At 34.5% G+C, this 23,931-nt stretch overlaps 2 protein-coding genes and 2 long non-coding RNA genes across 11 annotated transcripts; 3 read left to right on the top strand and 1 right to left on the bottom strand.

The window, feature by feature from the left end:
- The first annotated feature begins 241 nt into the window (after nt 1-241).
- On the top strand, nt 242-1,179 carry LOC104215638 (uncharacterized). Its single transcript, XR_708259.2, has 3 exons — nt 242-478; nt 569-673; nt 931-1,179. It is a non-coding gene; the product is annotated as an uncharacterized lncRNA (long non-coding RNA).
- A 3,931-nt stretch (nt 1,180-5,110) lies between these two features.
- Nucleotides 5,111-10,921, top strand: LOC104215637 (COP1-interacting protein 7). The gene is made up of 9 exons (XM_009765481.2): nt 5,111-5,371; nt 5,502-5,678; nt 6,686-6,807; nt 7,029-7,081; nt 7,168-7,220; nt 7,314-7,466; nt 8,018-8,220; nt 8,563-10,244; nt 10,340-10,921. Exons 1-9 carry the CDS (start codon nt 5,313-5,315, stop codon nt 10,526-10,528), a joined length of 2,691 nt encoding a protein of 896 aa, XP_009763783.1. The 5' UTR covers nt 5,111-5,312; the 3' UTR covers nt 10,529-10,921.
- Nucleotides 10,922-12,249: 1,328 nt separating this feature from the next.
- LOC104215635 (uncharacterized) lies at nt 12,250-15,959 on the bottom strand. Of its 8 annotated transcripts, none has more exons than XR_708248.2 (5): nt 15,896-15,936; nt 15,369-15,436; nt 14,385-14,626; nt 13,240-13,294; nt 12,250-12,556 (listed from the first exon to the last, which is right to left on the bottom strand). It is a non-coding gene; the product is annotated as an uncharacterized lncRNA (long non-coding RNA). The 8 variants fall into 8 exon arrangements; XR_708249.2 differs by lacking the exon at nt 15,896-15,936 and adding an exon at nt 15,721-15,889; XR_708251.2 differs by lacking the exon at nt 15,369-15,436 and having other exon boundaries at nt 15,896-15,959.
- A 1,102-nt stretch (nt 15,960-17,061) lies between these two features.
- On the top strand, nt 17,062-22,466 carry LOC104215639 (uncharacterized protein At4g04980-like). Its single transcript, XM_009765484.2, has 9 exons — nt 17,062-17,674; nt 18,597-18,821; nt 19,060-19,155; nt 19,253-19,373; nt 19,463-20,981; nt 21,073-21,238; nt 21,318-21,482; nt 21,564-21,716; nt 21,824-22,466. The coding sequence occupies exons 1-9, from the start codon at nt 17,393-17,395 to the stop codon at nt 22,028-22,030; spliced, it is 2,934 nt and encodes a 977-aa protein (XP_009763786.1). The 5' UTR covers nt 17,062-17,392; the 3' UTR covers nt 22,031-22,466.
- The last annotated feature ends 1,465 nt before the right edge of the window (nt 22,467-23,931 follow it).

Below are 23,931 nucleotides of genomic sequence, written 5' to 3' on the forward strand. Positions count from 1 at the left end.
TAATGTTTATCCATAACCGGGTACCGAAGTCTTATTTCCAATAGAGTACTAAATAGATAAACATATTTACGGTGGAGTCCCATATGGATAAGTTTCTTTAGGAAGATTATTTACAACAGAGTACTAAATGAACATCCATAATATAATATATTTATAACAGTCCTTATAATTATCAATAACTGGTCTCTAATTATCTAAATCAAGCGGGTATAAGTGCCAAATAAATTTTGACTTCGAAAAAGAATGGAGAAATAAAATAAAAATCTAAAAAAGCATTCTCTCTAAAACATAACTCTCCGCCTCTCAAAATCCTTAAACCTAATTTTGGCAGCGGAGCTACCGTCTATTCTCTTTATCTAAAATCGTTGTCCCTTTCTCGTTTTCTCAAGTCTTAATCTTCATCTCCGTTATTTGCCAAAACCAGTTTTCGACAAATCAACTCTCGATACTTGTTCTATTCACCGTTGTTGGACCTAGGGTAATAATTCTGGCATCCTTTGAGTATAACAACTAGCTTTATTTTTTATATTTTTTGGAAATGATTTTCTCATCTATCTATGTTCTCCAGCGTGTACACTTGACCCTGTGCCTAGAACTCGCCGGAATCCTTCTTGCCTACTCTGTCGCCATTGTCAGGAAGCATGTAGATTCATATATTCAAAGAGAGCTTCAGGTGCGTCCTTGGTTTAATTTGGAACTATGTGTGTTCTTCTTGCTCTTGTTGTGATATTTATTTTGTGAAGATTCATCTATAGTGGTACTGCTAAATTAGTGTAAGATTGTTGTGATTATTTTTCCTATTTTTTTTTAGAAATGGCTAACTCAGATTTCAATTTCATAGATATCCTTATAATTGCACGCCATCTGTTCGACTAATTGGCTGAATGCATTTTTTTTTTCTAAATACATTTTACTTTGTATGTTTTACAGGATTTGGAGACTTCCGTTTACAAGTCATGATGCAAATTTGAATGTTTTGAAAAAGTTGACAAGTTAGTTAATGTTTTGCCAATATTGTTTGGCAAAACATTTTATTATGTACTTAGGGGTACTGTTAGATTCTTTGGCTAATGAGTTGTGTATATGGTATCGTGACTATATATTTTTGTAAATAATATTTCTTATGGAATATTAATCCGAACCTCTATTTAATTCGATTGATAATTTTGTTTATATGAATTTGATTGTCTGTGCTAAAAATTGTATGATATGTTAGAAAAAGGTGACAAGAAAAGAACATGTATTATTTAGGTACAACATTTTGTGGCCAAGGACTAGATATCTGGTCGTAAATGACTTTTGAGGACTACTCAAACTTCCCGTGAAAATGTATTTAAGGACCAAAAACATGGTCGCAAAAGAGTTTTACGGACCAGTGCAAAAATCTGGTCCCTATTGACCTTTAGCGTCGGAGCCTATAGCGACCGGTGGCGACCAGATTTTTCCGTCGCTATTGAGATTAAAGACCAGAAACAGACTTTTAGGGACCATTTTTCTCGTCCCTAATAGCGCTTTTTCTTGTAGTGGTGTGTTTAGGGCACATAGTCGGGCATTTGGAGGCATAAGCCTCACAGAACTAAACTCGACAAATGAGTCTCAAGACGTTTTGATAGTGCCCCGCCCTGGGGCGAGCCCCGAGGCGAATCCCAAAAAAAATATTTTCAAATACTGGGTGGGATAGCTAATCGCGGGATAATTAATCATCGAATAACTTGTTACCCAACCAAACGATCCCTTAGTTGGTCACTAGTGATGAGGTAATTGTACTCCCTCCTATCACTTTTGCTTGACATGTATACTAAAAATAGATGTTTACTTTTATTTGGCACTTTACACATATCAAGAGAAGATAACACATTTTTTCCTGTTTTACCCATAATATTTATTATTCATTTCAAATCATTTTCTTAAATCCAATAAAATATGCATCAATTAATATGGGTATCATGGTAAATTATACACTTCATTTATTATTTCTTAAGGGATATGAAAAATTAAAAGATGCCAAGTAAAAGTGAGCGGAGGGAGTAGTAAATAGAGTGAAACTTCATGATGTTCAAATCTTAAATTTGCCTTACTTTGTCTTGCTATGGTCAGAGGTGGATCCAAGAATTAAGTTATTGGTTCCTACAACAACCTCAATATAATATTCAATAATAATTAATTTAAAATTAAAATTTGTCAGTAATAATCTTTATATTCCTGCTATGCATGAATATTTTTAATTGGCTGCTATATACACGTAGTTTGTGCCAAAAGCTAGCTAGCCAATGAGATATACGCCGTATTTCTTCGTTTTCATTTTCTTTATTGGTGAGATTTAAATGTCACTACTTGCAAGTTGCAAAGGCATATATATTAGCTGGATCATGGCTGTCTTGAAATTACGGCTAAATGATTTGATCTTTTATTTCTATAGCGTTGTATAATAAATATGAAAATGATGGATCTTTCCTTTTATAGTTGGCTTTTTGGTGGAAATCCTTCTTTTTAGTAATTAAATGTTCTTTACCTTCATTGTCTTTTGCTTTTCAAGCCTTTTTGGTCCTCTAGTCATGATGATAAAACAAGTAGTACTAGTATATTATTAGTCTTTATGTAATAATTATTACTAATATCCTAATGATATTTTAAATAATAAGTGATCATGCTTCGAAGAACCTGTCAAAATTTTAAATATTTCTTTTCCGTAATATTGTTATATTCAAATTGAGATTACAACAACTATAAAAAAAATTTAAGTGTAATCCCACAAGTGGGGTTTGAGAAGGATATTGTTTACGTAGACCTTATCTTTACCTTGTAAAGGTAGAAAGGTTGTTTCCGATAGACTTTCGGCTTAAGAAATACTAAACAAGAAGCAACCAACAATAACAACAACAAGATCTAAAATTAAGAAATATAAGAATACTTTTTTTTGATGAAGAAGAAATACAAGAATACTACTAGCAATACCGTAATTGAATGGAGTAAACAATATAATTTGTCAATTGACATCCCTTCACTGATTATCCAATACTGTTACCAAAAATACTGTAACGACAGTAGTAGTGGTAGTAGACTAGTAGCAGTAGTAAGTATTTCCTATTCACAGTAACATATGGAGCTAAAAATTTCTATTCATATTTAGGAGCTTATTTTAAACATATTTGAACGTTTATGATAATTTATATTGAGTTGGACTATATTTTGTGTATAATTACTAACATTTCAAGCTCCATTTAAAATATCAGATCCAGATTCGTACAGAATTACTGAGATCAAGTAAGAAAATAGAGTATAGTAGTAGTTGTTAAGTGTCCTTTTGCCTTTTTAATTTGGACAACTTAATAAGAGTTGACCTATTATTTCACCAAAAAAATGTCAACTCGATCGTGTGGATCACGATTATATTCTAGACTACATTTATTTCTGCTTTCAGAGTAGTGGAATGATTCCCGTTTGCAATCTTGGGTAGCTCACTTGTCACTCAAACATTCAGAAGAAAATGCTTTAAGGAACCAGGAGATGTTATCTAGTATAACTTTTTCTTGTTCCTACCTTTGATCAGAAGCAAGGCACTGTACCCTTTTTCTTTGATTTCTCTGTAAATCAGATGTCCACCTAGCTAGTCGCAAAACAGTAATGTAATCGGCTAGTCTATAGAACTTTTAACTATTAGTGTAATATAATTTGTACTGCCTTATTATTCAGGTTACTGATTTCACTTATTATATTAACAAGTGTAATTCGGTTCATCCATTATTTTCGGCTTCTTTTTTTCTTGCTGAGATATTAGAATTTATTAGACAATGACATATTATTGCAAGTCATGTTAACAATTTAACCTGATAGTGTAAACAAATTACATATATAAATTAGATTCAAAAGTTAAAGATTTACTCTTCACAAAAAGATTAGCAAAGTGGAGAGGTTAGAGTAAGATCCACCAATAATTAACAAGTAGATTAAAATAAGCGCACTCCGACACCATCAGTCCATTTTCTCAATTAAGTGAGACAGTGAGGTTAGAAAAGACGTAGACCTCCCAACTAATCCTAATTATCTTTTAATTTCCACCTCATCTACGTATACACACTACCAACTATTATTGCTAAAAAAGTTTTAAAATATGTAAACATGATCATGATCGATTATAAAGTCAAAGATCTCAATTCTGGACCCATTAGAAGGAAAACCATTCTTTTCATGATCCTTAAAGCAACCATAGACAACTTATGTTCATGCATGAGAATATATCATATTAACAAGACAAAAGTAAGGGAAATAATAATGGGATCTTTACACAAATAGTCGGTCATATTAATTGTTTACTTTTTCTAACCATATACATAAATTATACATTAATTATATACAATTATACATATGTAAAACATAAATTATGCATACATTATATATTCACCGGCTATTTTTAATTTAAGTAGTCAGGTGCCTATTTGGATTAATTCTTCAATAATTTAACGAAAACAAGCATTTTTTCTCCTGGAATTTATTTCTTTGGCATTAACTTTTTTGCTTGACTTTCTAACTAAAAAAATTTATGTGCAAAAATAATTATTCTCTCAACTTTAATTTATATGAATATATTTGACTGAAAAAATGACATGATATTTTTTTAAATGATTTTTTAAGGAGTGTAAGAAAAAATAATTTTTTAAAATTTATAATTTTAAACATGACATGATATTTATATGGCTATAAAATCTTAATCAATTAAATAAAAAATTATTTGAAAAAAATTAAATAAAAAATAGTGTCATATAAACAAAAACAAAAGGAGGACTATACTATATATTCTCAGCATTCAACTTGCAAAATTATGCGCATTATAGATCTTTGGTATAAGAAAGTTTATACTCATACATTAAATTTTGAAAAGAAAAATTGAAAAACTGTCGGTTCACCTAAAAAAATCAAACAAATTTGCATCTTTTTCTAGAGGCCTTGGAGATTTTTTTTAAAAAGAAAGAGTGAAGACAAAGAGATAATGGGTGGAATAAAATGAAATAATTGAGAGAAAATGTGGGGCCAGCAATGTTAAAGGGGGCCCACTACCATATTGTCAAGAAAAAATATGCTTATAGTCACAAGCTCAAAAATCTCTTTCCATGTGCAACTCTTGCCATTGCTTCATCATTTCTTGCTGGCTCTCTTCCAATGTGTTGAGAATACAGTTCATCTTCAACTAAAAGATTTCTCAATGTCACGTTCTTGAACATGTCTTTGTTCTTTACACCCACTCCTTTTGCTATTTGAGTTCAATTCTTTTTCTTTCACTCATTTTCCCTTTCTCAAACTAAGCCAAATTGAGCATGGATTCCAGGACCCTTCTTGATTATGCACTGTTGAAGCTTACCCCAACTAGAACAAGGTTGGTTTTTTTCTTTCTTTATGATTAGATTACGTATTAATCAGTTCTTGTTTTAACTTATTTTTAGCTTAAAATGTTATGGAAACTGATAATGTTGGGATTTTTTTTTTCTGTTTTTTGGTGGAAAAAGATGTGATCTTGTGGTGTTTTCTGGGGGTAAAAGTGAGAAATTGGCTTCTGGGTTGGTGGAACCTTTCATTTCTCACTTGCAATTTGCTAAAGATCAGATTCCAAAAGGTGGCTATTCAATCACTATGCGCCCACCCTCAACTCATGCCTACTGGTTCACCAAATCCACATTCCAAAGGTATAATCTTTATTTGATCTTTTGCAAGTTTAAAGCTTTTAAATTTCCTTCAAATGTATGTGGTTCATTGTTCATCAATATTGGTAAATGTTACTTGAATAAGTTAGTTGATAGGAAGGTGTGGAGGTCGCTAATTAGGGTAGAAGGTTAGTAGGTAGTCGGGCGTGTTTCTTCTCCATACCAGTAGTATTAGTAGTTAGTCTTGTATTCTATTATTATTAGATCTCTATTACATGCTGTGCCTTTCGCTTTGTTTTCTCATTATCTTATTGTTGTTACTGTTTGTTGCTACTGTTTTCTTTTCATCTTTCCTTGAGCTGGGGTCTATTTAAAACACGCTCTCTACCCTCAAGGTAGGGGTAAGGTCTGTGTACACACTACCTTCCCCATACCCCACTTGTCCATACCCCACTTGTCGGATTATACCGGGTTTGTTGTTGTTGTTACTTAAATCATTTGGAACTTCTGGAATTGCTGAAAGATTCTTGAAGATGATCGTGATTGTATATGGTTATGGTGTTGTTTCTAATTAATGCAAAACTCCAGCTGTAAAGGAGAAAGATAATGTAAACTAAAAACATACTTTAGGCCCCCTTATTGGCAAATTGGTCTTAATGCATCTCTAAATTATGATTATGGGTTCAAAAAGTAGGTATCTTTATTGGACTTTTTGCTAATAACCTGTTGATTTATCCAGATATAATAGCTTAATAAAGCTAATTAGACAACTATTTGTTAGTATAATTTTCTTATCATCTACTTGATTTTCAAAAAGGAGGGTGGTGAAGCTGGGACCTGATCTGTGCCCACTCTTGTCTTTAGATCATTTGTTCTCTGCTAATTACTTCTGTCTCACAGTATTCTTTTGCATGCTGGAAGTTACATTTTAATTACAAACTGTTAGGTAACTGAAAATTAAAGAACTTTTGGTTGGATCTAGAAAAATCTGAAGCTGCTGCTAGAAGACTAAATTTAGTTACTTGGGCTTTCCTTGCGTTCGCTTGCAGATTTGTACGCTTTGTAAGTACACCTGAAATTCTTGAGAGGTTTATGCGATTGGAACGAGAGATTTCACAGATCGAGAGTTCCATTCAATCCAATGAATGCTCCAATGGCAATTCAGAGGAAGGTATGTTTGACATATACTGATAAGTTTCTCCTACCGTATACATCAAATCAGATTAGAGTTTCATTATTTTGATTCGTTCATTGTCCATTAGCTGTAAATTTTATTTTTCTAGTTAATTCCAGTTTTCTTCTTTTTATGAGAAATAGCATGTGTACCTTTCTCGGTAGAGTCCATACGGTATTCAGGTTGGGGCTAATGTACATTTGTTGCTTGACTTACAGGAAGCTCACCAGCTAATAGTGAGACCACCAGGAAATCAAATGATTCCTTCAAGGTATTTTACTTGAGTAGATTTTTGGCTAGTGATTTCTTTTAGTCTAGTAGCTCATCAGAAAATTTCACTTTAATGGGTTATTCTAGGCAAAAAGTGAAACCGAAGAAGCTAATAATGCTGCACCAAAAGAAAACTCCAAGTAAGTTATCTGTCCTTCGAAGCAGCAGTGAATGACAAATCCATCTCTGCTGAGAGTCTTATTGAGTTAACTTTCATTTTTTATCGTTGTCAGAGTTCGGCTTCAGCGTCTCATGGATACCCGAAAAGCATTACTTCGGAAAGAACAGGCCATGGCTTATGCTCGTGCAACAGTTGCTGGCTTTGAGATAGACCAACTGGATGATCTCCTACAGTTTGCTAATTCTTTTGGTGCCTTACGTCTTAGGTATGATAAGAGTATATTGTCTTCATAACCTAAGTTGTATAGCATGTGTGTAGATAAAAATCAACTGGTATAAATTGGATCACCAGAGTTTTTATTTGACTATTTTAGTTGGAAGAAATGTTTATGGCGTGTTCCTATCATCATCGCGAACCTTTGCTCCATTATGGTGCATAACACAAACAGAGTGTCCAAGGAGATCTGCTGTCTAACAACCAAAAATATCTCCTTTTTAAGGGGTGCAGATTGGGCATTGGACTTTGTTATGTCTATCCTTCTTTTATATCTCTGTGTGTCTTACTCTTTCAATTCGCTAAAACGTAAAATTTTGAATCGTTTCCATATATATATATATATATTTATTTTCAAAGGAAGCATAACCTAGACATGGAACTAGTAAACTCCTTAGTGTATCTCTTGGATGATATAATAAGAAGCTTCTACGTCTTTCACTGTATACATAATACTATATGGGAGGATGTCAAGTTTGAGTCAACTGTTATAGTTCCAGGCGTCTTGTAATTTCAAATGGTGTATTCTTATCTTTCTTGTAGGGAAGCATGTGTTGACTTCAAGGAACTTTACAAGCAAAAGCACACAGATGGCCAATGGATGGATGAGGTAGCTGCAATGAAGGCATGCTCCCCAGCAGAGTTGTCCTACTTGGGAAATCAAGGTGTTATTCTTGCATATGACAATAGTGGCTCTTTGGATAGTTCTGACTCGAAGGAATCAACAAATTCAAATGGTGTCAGAGGTATCCTGTCTATCCTTTCTAGCGCCGATTTTCTTTTATTAGATTTAAGTTTAGCTGGTTGTTAATGTTATTGGCATAGTCCACTTTGTCAAGTACTTCATGTCTCATGTTTATACTTTGTATCAGTCACAATATAAAAGGGAAACATTTGCTCAACGTTTGTAGTTTTAACTGCTCAAGAAAGGGCCTGTCGTAATAATTCTATTGGATATGGTACTACATACCGATGACCAATGATCAAGAAACGTTTTGTGTACCAATATATGTACATATAAAACTTATGTCTACAGCATAGACTCTGCTTTTTTTTTTTTTGGGTAATATCAACTGATATATGTGCAGATGAGAATCTTCCTGCATCAGAGCCGTCCATGTCAGCAAAAGCTCAGATGCAGATGCCATGGCAGAATCAGATTCCTCCGTATATGTACAACTTTCATGGTCCAGCTCAACAGATTCCTTATGCTGGCATGCATCCTTTGCAATATTATCCAGCACATATGCAGTGGCCACAAGGTGTAAATGGCTCAACAAATGGTCCTGTTCGAGACTCTCGCAGACGATCAAAGAAGAAGGAGAAAGAACATGACAGTTCAGAAGACGATTTACAAACTGAGTCCAGTGCCTCTGATTCTGGAACTCATTCAGATGAAGTTAGGAAGCATGAGAAAAACCATTCTTCAAGGGAGAACTCACATAATAAAAAACACAAGAAGAAATCCTCAAAAACAGTTGTAATCCGCAATATCAATTATATCACTTCCAATAGAAAGAATGAGGAAAAGGATGGTTCCTCTTATGATTCTTCTTCAGCTGAATCTCTTTTACTCGATGAAGATTCTATTAAAGAGCAGGTTGATGATGCTGTTGCAATACTGGAGAAATGTCGCAACTCAAGAGCACGAAGGAACAAGAATGAATCAAATGGTTATGGCAGTACGGACCTAAATGAGGGTGTGTCGCCAAAGACATCTGAGAAAGCAAAAGGAAATGAGGCATGGGGTGCATTCCAGAATATTCTGATGAGTTGTGAGGAGTCAACTATGAATGGGGTAAGCGACCCTTTGAACTTCCAGGATGAAAGCTGTGGAATCAAAAATTCTGGTGACGGGGTTTCATTCACAATTAGCAATGGTACGGAACTGGGATCTGAGAAGGTCAGAAGAGAGCATCTGACAACCGATGATTCTCTTCTCATGACCAAAAATCATGAAGAAAGTGGCACAAAGGTTAGCATGGTAGATTTTGCCAATGGTGAGGATATGCGGCCAAGTTTGAAGAAAGGAGTTTCTGAAGATGAGCATCTTCTATTTTCGCACAAAGAACCATCAGGGGGAAGTACATTGGGAACTCCGTCTGATTTTGGTGCTGAATCCTCCAGTATTAGAAATAGTAAGGGGGAAGATTGGTTTGTCGTCAACCACTCTGGCAGTTCAGAAACTCAAGAGGCTAAGCAAATAATATTTGACAATGACAGTAGCATGTCAATGCAGAAAAGTTCCTCTCACCCCGAAAGTGAAAGAGCTGCTCCAATTGATGATTCATTCATGGTACAATCTCAACCATCTTTTGATGATCATTATAACTCTCGGTGGAAAACAGACATTAGCATGGATGCAGACATGCTTGCTACAGAAAACACTGATCCAGTTGCATCAAAAGCCAAGGTTAGTACATCTGTGGCCAGTCAACCTGATGACCTCTGTGTGGTGCTTACAAGAGACCCAAGTTTGGATCCCGTTGAGGCATCTTGGCAACCACAGTTGGATTTTGGGATTGAAGCTTCTTTTGTGGGAGTTGATAAAAAATCTTCTGCTGTTGAGTTAAATAGTTCTACTGAAGAAAATGCCCCTGCAAAAAGTAAAGGCACAAGTAAGAAGGACGGTCCTGCAAAGACTGGAAAAGATGCAAGGTCTAAAGTCTCAGGGGGATCCTTGTCTAGGAGCAGGATTGATGCTTTAGCGAAGAGCAAGAAGATGTCTCCTTCTAACAAGCTGACAACCCAAAAGAGCAAATTAGATCGGGTACGAGAACCACCAGTAACCTCATTCTTTAGTTGTTTTTGCCTCCATTATTTTGTATCTTTCTCATATTTCATACATGTTCATTTCTTATATAGGAGGAAGAAATGCGCAAGAGAATGGAAGAATTAGTGATTGAGAGACAGAAAAGAATCGCGGAAAGAACAGCAGCTAAGGGTTCAGGTTCAGCAGCTTCCAAGAAAGTGCCAGCAGGAAGTAAATCAGCTTCCTCAAAGATATCAACTTCATCCAAAGTTCACACATTACCAGTACAGGTCAAGCACTAAGGACATAGCCCTGTCCAGGAAAACTATGAACCGGCCTTAAACACGAACTTGGAAACATCCACAACTTGTGTGGTTTGTGCATACATGGATTATCCACAAATATCTTGGACAAATAAAGTCTTTCCGATGGAACTTAGAGATTCTTTCTTTACTAGGACAGAAATAAAAGCAGTGTTGCTTGCTGCTTTAATGCTATTTCGTTCTCATTAATCTAGACATTCATGTCCCATCATAAGGTTTTGCCAGTATAGTTGATTGAGGCTTTGTTTTTATTTGTATACTGCTATTTGTTCATATGTTTTGTAAAGCTATATGTAAAATATTCTTATTCACATATGTTTTTTTGTATAATATATCATATTTTAAGAACTACTAGCTTTGTTAAAGCAGTCACTTACTTTATTTTTGTTAACTACTTCTGTATGTTCTTTACTTTCAAGAGTTTCCACTTTATCAAATGGTAGGGAAAGGAGAAGAAATATTTGGGGAAGCAAGAAATTATGCCAATTTTATTTTTCTTTTTGACTGGCTTTTCATATATTTCGACAGAACCTCGTGCTCCAGGTCGAACCTTAATGTATATGTGGGTAAATTATATATTGAACACAGTCCACAACGTCTAAATTCTGAATTTGCCAGTAATCTAAGTTATTCGTGAGGAATGTGACAGCATGTACTGTTGGCTGATTCATGTAACCAAAAAAAGTTGTGGAAGCCAATTCTTTGAGAGGGTGATATATGAAAGGGGCCACTTGAAATTACAGGAACTGTCAAAGATTCCAACATCTATCTATACATTTATTTATTAATAATTCTCATACTTTGAACTGTCTCTTTATTTAGATTTGGGACATGTCCGAAACCATGCCTTGAACAAAGTCACAAGTCACGACTAAGACACATAACAAGGAAACTTTCATCTTTTTATATTTTTCTGTTTTTATTCAAGATGGAAGAAATTTCTAAAGGTTTGGTCTCGAGTTGTTTGAACAATATTCCTAATTTATCGGGTAAAGCACCAGTTGAACTTTTCAAAATTCTTGTTTAGTTGATTTACTATTCTTAATTTCTGCCCCAATGTCATCATCCATGACCAATTTTCTTTTCCATTTTCCCTTTCAGTGAGGGTCGAGAAGCTCTGTCGAAAAAAAGAGCCGAGAAGCATAGTCAAAATTAATTACTGAATTGTACTCAAGTTTTTGTAAGGTCGTACTTGAGCTATTATGTTCTGAACCCTGAAGCGACACTATAATGGAGCTGTGGAGGTACAATAACAAATTCAGTTGTAGTTTGAATCTCAGTGACGTTCTAACCGGTGTCGGGTCACACTATTTTATTACATTTTCATACAAAACTTCGATTCATAACACTTATTTATATAGTCAAGATAAAAGACAAATGCGTTTAAATTAGTTAAGCAAATTGAATCCTCAAACAATATGTGGAAACCCTCTCCCCCCACTCTCACCCTCGAAAACAAAGAGAGCAAAAGAAACACACCCAAGGCATTGTTTAGGCTTTAGAATTTAAGTTATACACGCTGAAAGTATAAAGAGTTTCAATATTATTACCAATACTAGATGCAGAGAACGACTTTTTTGGTGAAATAGTCTTATCTTATTCACATTCTAAAATGGTATTTGTATGTTTCATAGAGGCATAAATTTGACTATAAGTAATAGTAATGTAGAAACAGAACAAAAATGGGCTAATTAAGAAACTGGATAGAAATGCAGAATATATACTTAACGATATACAGTACATAAAAGAATGTTTGGCATGATCGTTTAACCTGTTTCTTACATTTATAACTTCAGCAGCTAAAAAGCTAATATATTAAAAAAGCATGACATGAGACATCACACCAAGTTCATCATCCACCAATATATAGCTAGCACCAGATTGTTGTTGCTTGCCAATTCTCTTCATCATCAACCTTACATTAGAGACACTACTTAGTCTTCTGCCATTTTTTACGGTTGTTATCAGCCTTAACACCAAACCAACTTCTTGCTCTCCTTCTGTATCCTGCATAGCCACACAGTTAATTCTATCATCACTGAAATCTAGAAAAGTTCTATCAAAGATGAGATAACAGAAAACTTTAATGAGGCAGTTTACTATATTGCTATATTGCCCAATATAAATTTTAAATGCCTCCAAGCAGGCATCACCGTAGCGCTTAATGTGCTAATGGATCGAGGGACTTGCACTACTTGTCCTTCTGGGTAAGCTAGGTATCAACCATATATTGTTCATTGCTTGGACAATCTAGCAATGCACCAAATTCACCATTATTGATGAAATTTTTATACCACTATTATTTGCTTAGGTTAATTAGTGTGACTAATCAATTCCCTATCTGGTTTTTGAAACCTTCCCATCTTCCAAACTTGTTTTACATGAATACATCTGTTAGTTTAGAGTTGTAGTACAAATATATAGTTACCTCTAGCTTTCACATCTTATTATAGTAATACTTTTCACAAGAAAGACAACCATTATCTTAGTGATATATAAGGAGGCCTTGAACTGATACTCATTGAGAAGTGACTCTACTTATCCTCAAAATAAAAAATTACTAGTCACACACAAATCTTCATAGATAAGAACACAAAGGCATCAACCCAGTACAGAAAGTTTATGGCAAAAAATTTAAAAGAAAGTGAATTGAAATCCAAACGAAGAAAAATAAACTTACATGATATTACCTGCAAATTCTAATAGTCAAATTTTAAACGTACTGAGCCCGGCAATTTGAAGTATCTGTTACAAATGTAAAGTAACTTTAGAGACAGAACAGGATAACAGAAAACAATAGGACACTCATCAAATTTTCTTCATACAGTCACTTCCTAGAAATCTTGCATATTACAACAACAAAAAAAGGAACATTCAGCTTCGAACCCGATGGCGCAGACTTACCTAGCATTCATTTAGCAGTATCAACATTTAAAGGGCTCAGTAGTTTCAGAACTTCACCACAATTTTTCAATACACACAGATCACTACATTTCCTCTTAAACAACTTTATATTTACTGACCTTACCATAAATGTTATGGTTAGAACTTAAATTTACATTTAGATAAAATAGAATTGGAACAAATGAAATTAAGAAATATATTCACAACTTAGTTCTCAACATCTATAAGTGAGACATTAGTTTGGTAACATAAATGTTTATATCACTTTTTCCTCTTGTAATGCTGAAATAGACAAACTTTCTTCTCCTTTTATTTACACAGCAAGGCTTTAGCAGCTTGTTTCTCAGGTCAATTAAAGCCCTCAACTGAAAGTAATACATATAAAAGAGGAGTAGCATTTCAACAATCGAAATGAGAGGTCAATTAAAATTTTCTTGAAGACAATTTGCAAATCACTTCTTGTGTGGGAAATTTTTGCACCATTTTTTGAAAACATTATATATCTTTAAAATTCAAAAGTCAAGAATAAACTTGTTTACATTATGCGGGATAACTATCTGACTGAACAATTTTTAACTATATACATCAATGACTTCTATGTATTTGTTTGCCTGCACTTTGCAAAGAGGAGCAGGGCACTACAATAATAAGTTGCATAAACAATCACCTCGTGTTGAGTTTCTATAGCCTGGAATTGTTTCCGCTCCTTCCCCCTCAAACATATCGATCTATTAGTTAAAATTCCATTTTGACCAGCCAAATAAATTTAAAGCAGTATAACTCTTAATCAACACATATTTATACATACTGCAAGGTACATATTAGCAAAAGGAACTATTAAGTAAGTTGTAAATATAAATCTGATATTTAGGAACAGCCAAAAGAAGGAAATATTTAACATCAGAATGACATAAAAAAACATAGTTGTTACCTGAGCATACAAAATAATAGCCACATAGTTGCTCCTGTAGGTGTTGCACTATGTAGCAAAAATAAGGCATGAGGGACTCAAGTCTAAGATCCACGCTTATGATATAAAAATACCACATAAATGCTAAAGTTTGATGCATTTGCAACTATCTGACTGACCAATATGCATATTTGCAAGACTGATCGACCTTCTTTCTTTCTTTCTTTCTTCTAAAATCCCCAATTAGCATCCCAAGATGTCGACTGAAAGGAAAAGCAGTTGGCTAATTACACTCTTTTTGTAAGAGATAATGCACAAATAGCCATTGGGATACATAACAATCACCAAGCAGAATAATGTTTTAAGCAAATAAGATGCCATCAATTACAAAGTAAAATAATCAAGTACAAAGTCATAATTTAGCAGATATGTGTCACTTAAAGATTAGAATTCTTAAACATATCAGGGAATGATTATATTCTCTATTTCTTATTCCCAATTTAGATAAAAGCTTCTCCCTAGTAACGACTTAATTTTCTTAATGTTTTCCTTCCAAAATTTACCTAAACCTACATAAAGTGGATAGAAGGCCCCACCACAGTAAATAATATAAAATGGTGTCTTTTGTGGTAAATTCTTATGGCTAGGATATAGGTAATGATCCCAGTAAGCAGGAGGTTTGCCATAATTGAGGATTTTTTTAAAATCGTGGGCATAATTGAGAAAATTATTGTTTGCAAATGCAAAGCTATAACATTATTTTGAGTAATAAGCATGAACCATGTTCTAACTTCATAAAGACATACAAAGAACCAAACTCAACGGAGTTGCTGTCATCCTTGGCGAAGGAGCAGTTTGAAGGTTATCTTCTCTTCTTCAGTAAATAAATTGCTATTATTTTTCTCTTCTGCGATCCTCTTAATAATAGGATAACAAATATATACCCAGTATATCTTCATTACTAAAAAAAGAGTGCAAAAATAAGAACGAAGAAACGAAACTCACCTGAAGTGAGAACTACAATTGAGGGTTACAGACAAATTGCCCTAAAGAGGAGAAATTTGAAATTACACCTAAAATCACACCAAACAAACATCGAAATCCCCAAATTACCATACTCGTCTTTCTCCAAGTCCCATTTTTTCTCAAACAAATATCAAAATTCGTAAACTACCAAAGAAGGCCAAAAAAACAAAAAAACTCAAAATTGGAAGTAATTTAGGATTTGCTAAGAGAAAACTGAAGAATCCAGATATATATATATATATATATATATATATATATATATATATATATATATATATATATATATATATATATATATATGAAAAAGAAAGAAAATCGAAAGATATAACACCGGCGATTATGTCGGAATCTGATCTCTTCTAGCGAAAAGGTTTCGGACTCAATCGTTGAACTTCCACACTCAATTGTTTGGTACATCTATGAAATCAGAATTCTTAGAATCCAATTTCAAAAATAAGGTTAAAATCCCAAAAGTATTAATGATAATTTAAAGTGAAAAAAGTTACCTACGTGCAACACTTCATGGATAATAACAAAAGGAGCAGCGAATATGTTGCACGTAGGTAACTTTTTTCACTTTAAATTATCATTAATAATTTAAAAGCGAATATGCAGGGTGCCACAAAACACCTAACCGCACATATTATTCCCGTTGAATAATAAATATTTTAAAAACTGGTCAAATATCGATAAGAATCATATTATCCATTTAGAAAATGGACAACAAACGAGTAATCAATGGATAACTAATGGGTCTGACTTATATATTTATAAAGGGGTTGCTCAAGTTAGAAAGCTAAGAATTCTCCAAAGTGATCCTATACAAGAAGTCATGGATCATATGAGTAATCCGTATTATCCGCCGATTAATTCGTTTTTTATCCGTATTAAATATGGATCGAATCGAATAATTAATTCATTTTTTTATTATCCATTTTTAACTCGAACTATATCCGACCCGACCCGCACATTTGCCACTCCTAATGCTGTGTTACAATACACCTTGAGGGATATTGAATGAACACGTGTTCATAAGTAAGCTACGCTAAAAACACGTAAGTAGTATTGGTTGAAAGTCTAAATTACCCTCAGTTTTTTCAGAAAAGACATTAAGCAGCCATGTCGAAAAACTTGTTATAGAAATATTATAGAAATAATAAACTAATTATATAAAATATTATATCAAATACTCCCTCCAGTCCACAATAAGTGACCAATTTATCTTGGACACACTCGTTAAGAAAATACTAAATTCTAGACAAATATAATTAGTGTGACTAAACTATCCTTAATTAAATATTGCAGCATAATTTAATATGAGAAGTAAAAGACTTTTTAGGGATACATACATAAGGGTAATTTTGGAAAAAACAAATTGAATTTTTTCTTGATTATATTAATGAACACTTATGTTGAGCCAAAATAAAAAGGCAAATTGGTCACTCATGGACCTGAGAAAGTATATCTTTACTCACTTTATAAGTGATCCATTATGTAAATATCTCCATATTGGCCTAAATTTTCTAAGGAAGAAAAGTATTTGAGTGGTAGACATGTTTTAATCACTACAAGGCTCCTGATTTTCAGGAGCTTGGATTAGTTGATTCTGCAAATATTCGTTATAAACTTTTATCTGAAAGTATTCATCAGAAACAGCTCAAAGACTTGAAAAGAAGATAAAAGAACACAATAACAAACCCAAAAAATCAGGATTCATACGCGTTTTTTCCTCAAAAAACCAAGAAATATAATTTCAGTAATTGACCTCCAATTTTTCTCTCTCTCTCACTCTCTCTATTTTGGAAACAAAAGAGAGAAGAAGTGTTTGTCTATGAGAGAAGTTGGATTAACCAATTTCCCCAGTTGACTCTTAAGAGCCTTCCTATCATCTCTCATTTGCTCTGCACGTTATACAAGTTTTCTTTATCGATTTTCCTACCTTTTAAAAAAATCAAAATAAACAAAATTTCATTTTAATATTAATCTTGATTCGGAAATCTTGAATGCTCTTGTTCTTCTTCCTCCTTCTGCAATATTTTAATCAAATCTATTATTATATTATTGTCATTCAACAATTTCTTGCGTCATCAAATATTAATTTTGGTTTTTCAATTGTCAAAACCAAGAAAGTTGACCTGGTACAATCATTATTTTATTTCTTATTGTTGTCTTTTTCTTCAATCTTGTATAAAACTTGTCATTACTCGACATTAGAAATGGCAATTGGGGCATGTTTTGGCGTGGCTCCTTTCTTTTCTCGCAGGAAGCATAGTACAATATTTGAGGTATTTTTTCTTTTTCTTTCTTTCTTTTCTTCTTCCATTTTCTCTTAAAACTTCTTCTTGTCTGGATTTATTCTGATAATGATGAAGAATGTAAATTCTCGTACTTGTACACAAGTATCTAATATCATAAAATCCAAATTTGACATTCTAAATTTTGGTAATATTACCATGCAAAACCTCAAAGGTGGCGGCGATGTTGGACTCCTTTTTTTTCTTTCCTGGAAATCTAAGTACTTAAATCAATTGTATCATATGATCGAACAAATTAAGCAAATAAAACTACGTATAGCCATAAGGTGACATAAAACATGTTTGATTTGAGAACTGAGCTTTATAGCCCCAAATATATAGTAATATCTGATAAATCCTTAAAACACAACGTACTCAAGATGGCTCATCACAACTGAGTCTCTTCTTTTTTCTTTTTCTTTTTTTCGCTGAAGACTTTCGTCTTTTTTCCTTATAATATCTGATGTTCTCCGAACATGTTATAACCATATTGAAAAATAAACATGTTCTGTATTAATTTGTGCATGAAAATCCTATCTCAGAATGCTAAATCCTACATTTTCATGCAAAACCTGAAAGGTGGCCATGTTGAAATTGGAAGACGATTTATGAATTGTGTCATATGAGGAAACAGATTAAGGAGAGAAACCGACAACCATTATATAATTTTTGTTAAAGGAACACGAAAGCCCAAGGATAATGATATCCGAGGAAAACTCGAGAAGACAAGCCACCTAAAAGTTTTTCATCAATGGAAAAGAAAAAAGAAAAATGATCCTTCACCTTGATTTGGACATATTTACCATGTTTATGTCATAGAAGTGAATAATGATATGAGGGCAAAGAAACATGGAAAATTGTATTTTGGATATTAATTAGTATATCATTAACAGTAGCTAACAAACATTTGCAGGAAGAAGACATGAAAGAGACAAAGAAAAGACCTGTTCTTGAAAAAAATAAAACACCTGCTATCGCAATATCAAAAAGTTTTAAATCAAGCAAAGGTTCGACGGTGCGCAATTCATGTAGAGTAGCAGGAAACTTCATAATAATGACTGAGCTTAGGAACAAGATCCTCACCTTGAGAGACTTGCTTGACTTGTCTCCTTGCATTGGCTCTGCATCAGTAAATGAGGTATTCTTCTGTTACTTATCTTCAGAACTCAATCATAATAACATTCTTTGAAAGGTTTCAAACTTATATACACCGATAGAATTATGAACTTTTACATCATCACTATACTTTAACTGGTTATAGCATGTTAATGTGATGATGTAAAATTTTTACATTGTCAGTGTATAGAAGTTAAAACTCTGAAAGAAAAAGAGCAAAGCAGAATTTGGTAACTTCTGTCGTGAATTTTTTTCCGCAGCTGCTGATTTTGACGCTGAAAGATCTGCAACAATTGTATCCTTCAATCAATCCATCTATTTCTTTGTCAAAAATTGATGAAGCATCGATGCATCAGGTTATTATTTACTCAACTGTAATGAGCATTACAAATTCAACGTTTGCTATAGCGCATTCACAGTTCACTGTGCTGACCTAATTCATACATTTCTCAGGCACTGCAATGCTTTTTTGATACTATCATATCAATTGGGGAAATGTGGACAGGCAATGATGAGTGGATGGTAAAATGCAAGGAGGATTCAGTCAGTAAACTAGACAATTTAGAATACTATGGTATGTCATATGTTTATTGCAACACCAAATATCTATTTGGCACTCTTGAAAAAGACCCTAATATTTTCTCTCAATTACAACCAATTCAGGAGTTTTATTGCTCGAAGATATGATTAAGCTAGCGAGTGAAAGGATGTTCGATATGATGGATGAGGATGATGAGGATGACGATGACCAGATAAGAGATGAACGTCCATCATTCAACACATTTGGAAGGGTTCTTTCTGAATCTTACTCGAGCGCCAAATCCTCCCTCTCGAGCACTCCAGTCACCCCAACTTCAGTTCTCCCTGGGTTAATGAGCAATGCTTCAAAGAAGAATACAAAGGCATCATACTCTCCACCTCTTCTTCTGCCACTCAGGGTTCAAGCAGTTGGCAAGCTGAATCCTATTGATGTAAAGCGCCTCTCTTTCCACATGTTCCCTCATGTAGCAGCTCAAGATTCAAATTTTGTGGTTCAGCTAACAAGCGCAGAAGCAAAGAAAGATTCTGAAGTGAAAGCCAAAGATGATCGTGAATTTGGGCAAGATAGTGAAATGACAGACATGCCGGATATTCTACTGACTAGTATGGATGATGAATCAGAAAATAAAGGAACATATAAAACTGGTGCTAAAAATACTCCAGTGTCAGGACATGTTACCTTGGATGTGCTTTTACCTCCTTCTTCGCTTCCTGAAACGCGAAGAGAACAAGGAGCAGAGCAACAATCACCGCTCACTTTATCGTTGAAGGTCATAGACTCAGAAAAAACAGCATCTCCTCTGCAGATTTCTTTGCACTCATCAGATGGGGATATATCAAGACCATCATCACCAATGGCCCAGTCACAACCCCCACCATTATCAACGAATCAGCCATCTACTTTTGCACCAGCAGCGCCACAACCACCACCTCCACCTCCACCGCCACCAGTACCCACTTCATCAGGGAATGCAGAAGGGTCACAGCCTGCACCACTGTTAAGACAGCTAAGTGGTGCTCCACTGCCTCCTCCTCCTCCTACCATGACATCAGCTAATGTAGCAATGCCACAACCGCCTATCAAAACGTTATCTGCAACCCCACCACCACCACCACCACCACCTCCCATGACAAGAAAAGAAATAACACATCCACCACCACCACCACCACCTACATTAGGAAATGGAGCGGCACCTCCCCCGCCCCCACCACCTCCCATGAAATTAGGAAATGTAGTATCAATTCCACCTCCACCCCCACCTCCCATAGGATCAAAGGTTATAGCACCTCCACCACCCCCACCTCCCATGGGATCAAAGGTCACGGCACCTGCACCCCCACCTCCACCAATGACTTCAAATGGAAGAATGCCAGCACCACCTCCACCCATGCCAATGGGAAAAGGAGCTGCACCTCCACCACCACCAGGGTTTGCAGGTGCCAGGAACCTAGGACCTAGGAAAGCAGCCACTAAATTGAAGAGATCATCCCAAATGGGAAATCTTTATCGGCTTCTCAAGGGTAAAGTTGAAGGATCTAGTTTAGATGGTAAAGCAAAGGGGAGAAAGGGAAAAGTTGGTGGTGCTGCACCCGCCGGAGGCAAACAGGGAATGGCTGATGCATTAGCAGAGATGACAAAGAGGTAATTAATCCCCCAACCGATCATTTTGGTAGAGGTGATACTTTCATAGATGTTAGATTTATGTATAAAAATTATATCATATATGTCTCAGGTCAGCATACCACCAACAAATTGAAGAGGATGTTAGAGTACATGCAAAAACAATCAAGGAGATGAAAACAGCCATTGCCTCTTTCCAAACATCAGATATGTCTGAGCTTATTAAGTTCCACAAAACTGTAGAATCCCACCTAGAGAAACTAACGGATGAATCTCAGGTTTCACATATAACTGTTGTATACATAATTCTCCATGATTCCCGCTTCAGGGTGTTGGCTTAAAGTAATCTTGATACAGGTGCTAGCAAGGTTTGAAGATTTTCCTACCAAGAAGTTGGAAGCATTAAGGATGGCAGCAGCACTTCATACCAAGTTAGATTCAATAGCCAAAACTCTACAGAATTGGCCAATAGTCCCACCTGTTGGTCAACTTCTTGAAAAAGCTGAGAGTTACTTCAACAAGGTAGAAACTAAGTTCGCAGTTGATAACTTGTCGATTTTTATATTTCCATTAGTAGCTCTAACAAATGGTTCTATCATCTAGATCAAAGGAGAAATGGACACACTGGAACGAACAAAAGATGAAGAATCCAAGAAATTTATAAGCCATAAAATCCACTTTGATTTTGGCATCCTTGTGCGTATCAAAGAATTGATGGTGGATGTTTCCTCAAACTGTATGGAACTGACTTTGAAGGTTAGCACAATGTAAAGCATGTAGCAAATGTAGTATAATTCTCATGAAATCACTCACTTTAGTATTTTAGTGAACATCTTTTGAAGTAACACTTAATGTTGAATCAGGAGAGAAGAGAAATAAAGCAAAAGGAAAATGAAGGAGCCGGACCGAAAATTGATGGTCATAAAAAAGGATCAGCTAAACTTCTTTGGAAGGCCTTCCAATTTGCATTCAGAGTCTATACTTTTGCTGGTGGCCAAGATGATCGTGCTGACATGTTGACAAGGGAATTGGCTCAAGAAATCGAGACAGATCCTAATCCAGAGGCATAAAGTATTAGCTCATTTCTTCAAAACAAAAAAAAAACCCAAAAAAAAAAGATCACTATAGGTGAAAATATAAAATGCATTGGTGCTCATATATAGACACTTTTGAGAGGTTTGAGCATTTAGCATAATGAAGCTTTCCCTGGCAGGTGTTTTGTAGATGCTTCTTGATCTGTGACTACATGCATATTCTAGGAGAGAATTGCTAGACATTATATCCTTCTTCGTTTAGAAGACGGAGAGAAGTGAGCTAAAATCTAGCTTTGCTCTACTACCTGCAATACATACAATATCTATTACACCTTTGTGACTGGTTTTGTAGCTTGTACATAACCCCGGATTTTCTTTACTTTCAGAATTAAAAGAGTATACATGTGAATGATTTCCTTGTTTATGCATTTTGTATGTTATTTTGTGTAGTCACACAGTTTGCCTTGTTTTTGCTTTTTGTATGTTTTTTGTACAGCCACACTATTTTCCAGGAGTTTTGTCATTTTGAGTCTTAGTATTTCTTTTCTTTTGGTCAAATAAAGTTAATTAACCACTGTTATCATACCATATAATCTGACTTGATCGCTAGGAAGAATTAGATAATGCATGGTAATAAGAAGCTTGCTTCATACTAACGTGTTTTTCATCTAACACACAATTTTCTGAAACACTGAAACAACGATGAGATCTTAAAATATTGCATTGCTTACTTTTAACATCCATATATACTGATATACATGGCGATATTACAATAAACAGTTGAATTAATTTTTGAAACAATACTATTTTGTAACAGTAGGTGTAGAGTAACTACCCTAAATCCCCCTCGTCCGTATATAGTACATACACAAGCAGATCAGTTGACTATTTTGCTAACATCAAATATATGAGATTAAAATAAGTTAGTATGTATGCTAATTAGAAATCGGAATTCAAGAATAACTACAGGAAAAAAAATCAAATAAGCTCTTTAAAGCAGAAAAACAAACACCTGGTGGGCTTCATTTTGAAAATCACTCTCTTACGGCCACAGTAAAAATAGCAAGGACCTCCTATTTAACCTATACCCATATTTTTAAAATTATTTAATTTATAACTTAATTTTGATAACTTCAGACGCCTCCTCTTATTCCTGTAACCTATGCGCTCCTTTCCTCCTCTTCTTTTATGATGTTTTCAAAGAGGTTGTGCTTTTGAGATAAATAGCCCAAAAGATTTTGAGCCGACCGTTTTCGCTTGCATTCTATTTTTGTTGCTTCCATTGCCTAGTTTTTCTAGCCGTGCAAGGGGAGTTATCTAGAAATTCCCTTCAAATTTCCAGGTTATGTTATATATTGCTGGGCAAAAAGTTAAAATCTCAAAATATCATTGATGTGGAAATTTGTACTAAAAATTATCTGAAGTTTTGTACTATCTATCTGAAGTTCAAATATAACAAGCTGATTTTATCCTGAAGTTTGCACTACAAATTGAAGAACTTCATATTAATTTGTCTGAAATTTGCACTAAGAAGTGAAGTTTTCTCGATTATCTTTGTAAGTTAGGCCAAACTTTCGGTGAAAATATTTTGAAGTTTTGTTTTAATAAGGCCACACTCCACGAAAAAAATTCTCAAGTTCAAACTTCAAGCATACACAATTGAATTGAAGTTAGCCCTTGCTATAAACTGAAGTTTGTCTGATTACCTTTGCAAGTCAGGCCAAACTTAAGGCAAAAAAGTTTGAAATTCAAACTTTAGACATACATAATTGAGCTGAAATTTGCCAATGCATTATGAACTGAAGTTTGCGTGATTGCCTTTGCAAGTCAGGCTAAACTTCATGCAAAAATATCTGAAGTTTTGCTTTGATAAGGCTACATTTTAGGCAAAAAATTATGAAGTTCAAACTTGCATAAGTTTTTGCTACTTCAGACGT

This window comes from Nicotiana sylvestris, chromosome 2 (assembly GCF_000393655.2).
Source record: "Nicotiana sylvestris chromosome 2, ASM39365v2, whole genome shotgun sequence".
Taxonomy (NCBI): domain Eukaryota; kingdom Viridiplantae; phylum Streptophyta; class Magnoliopsida; order Solanales; family Solanaceae; genus Nicotiana; species Nicotiana sylvestris.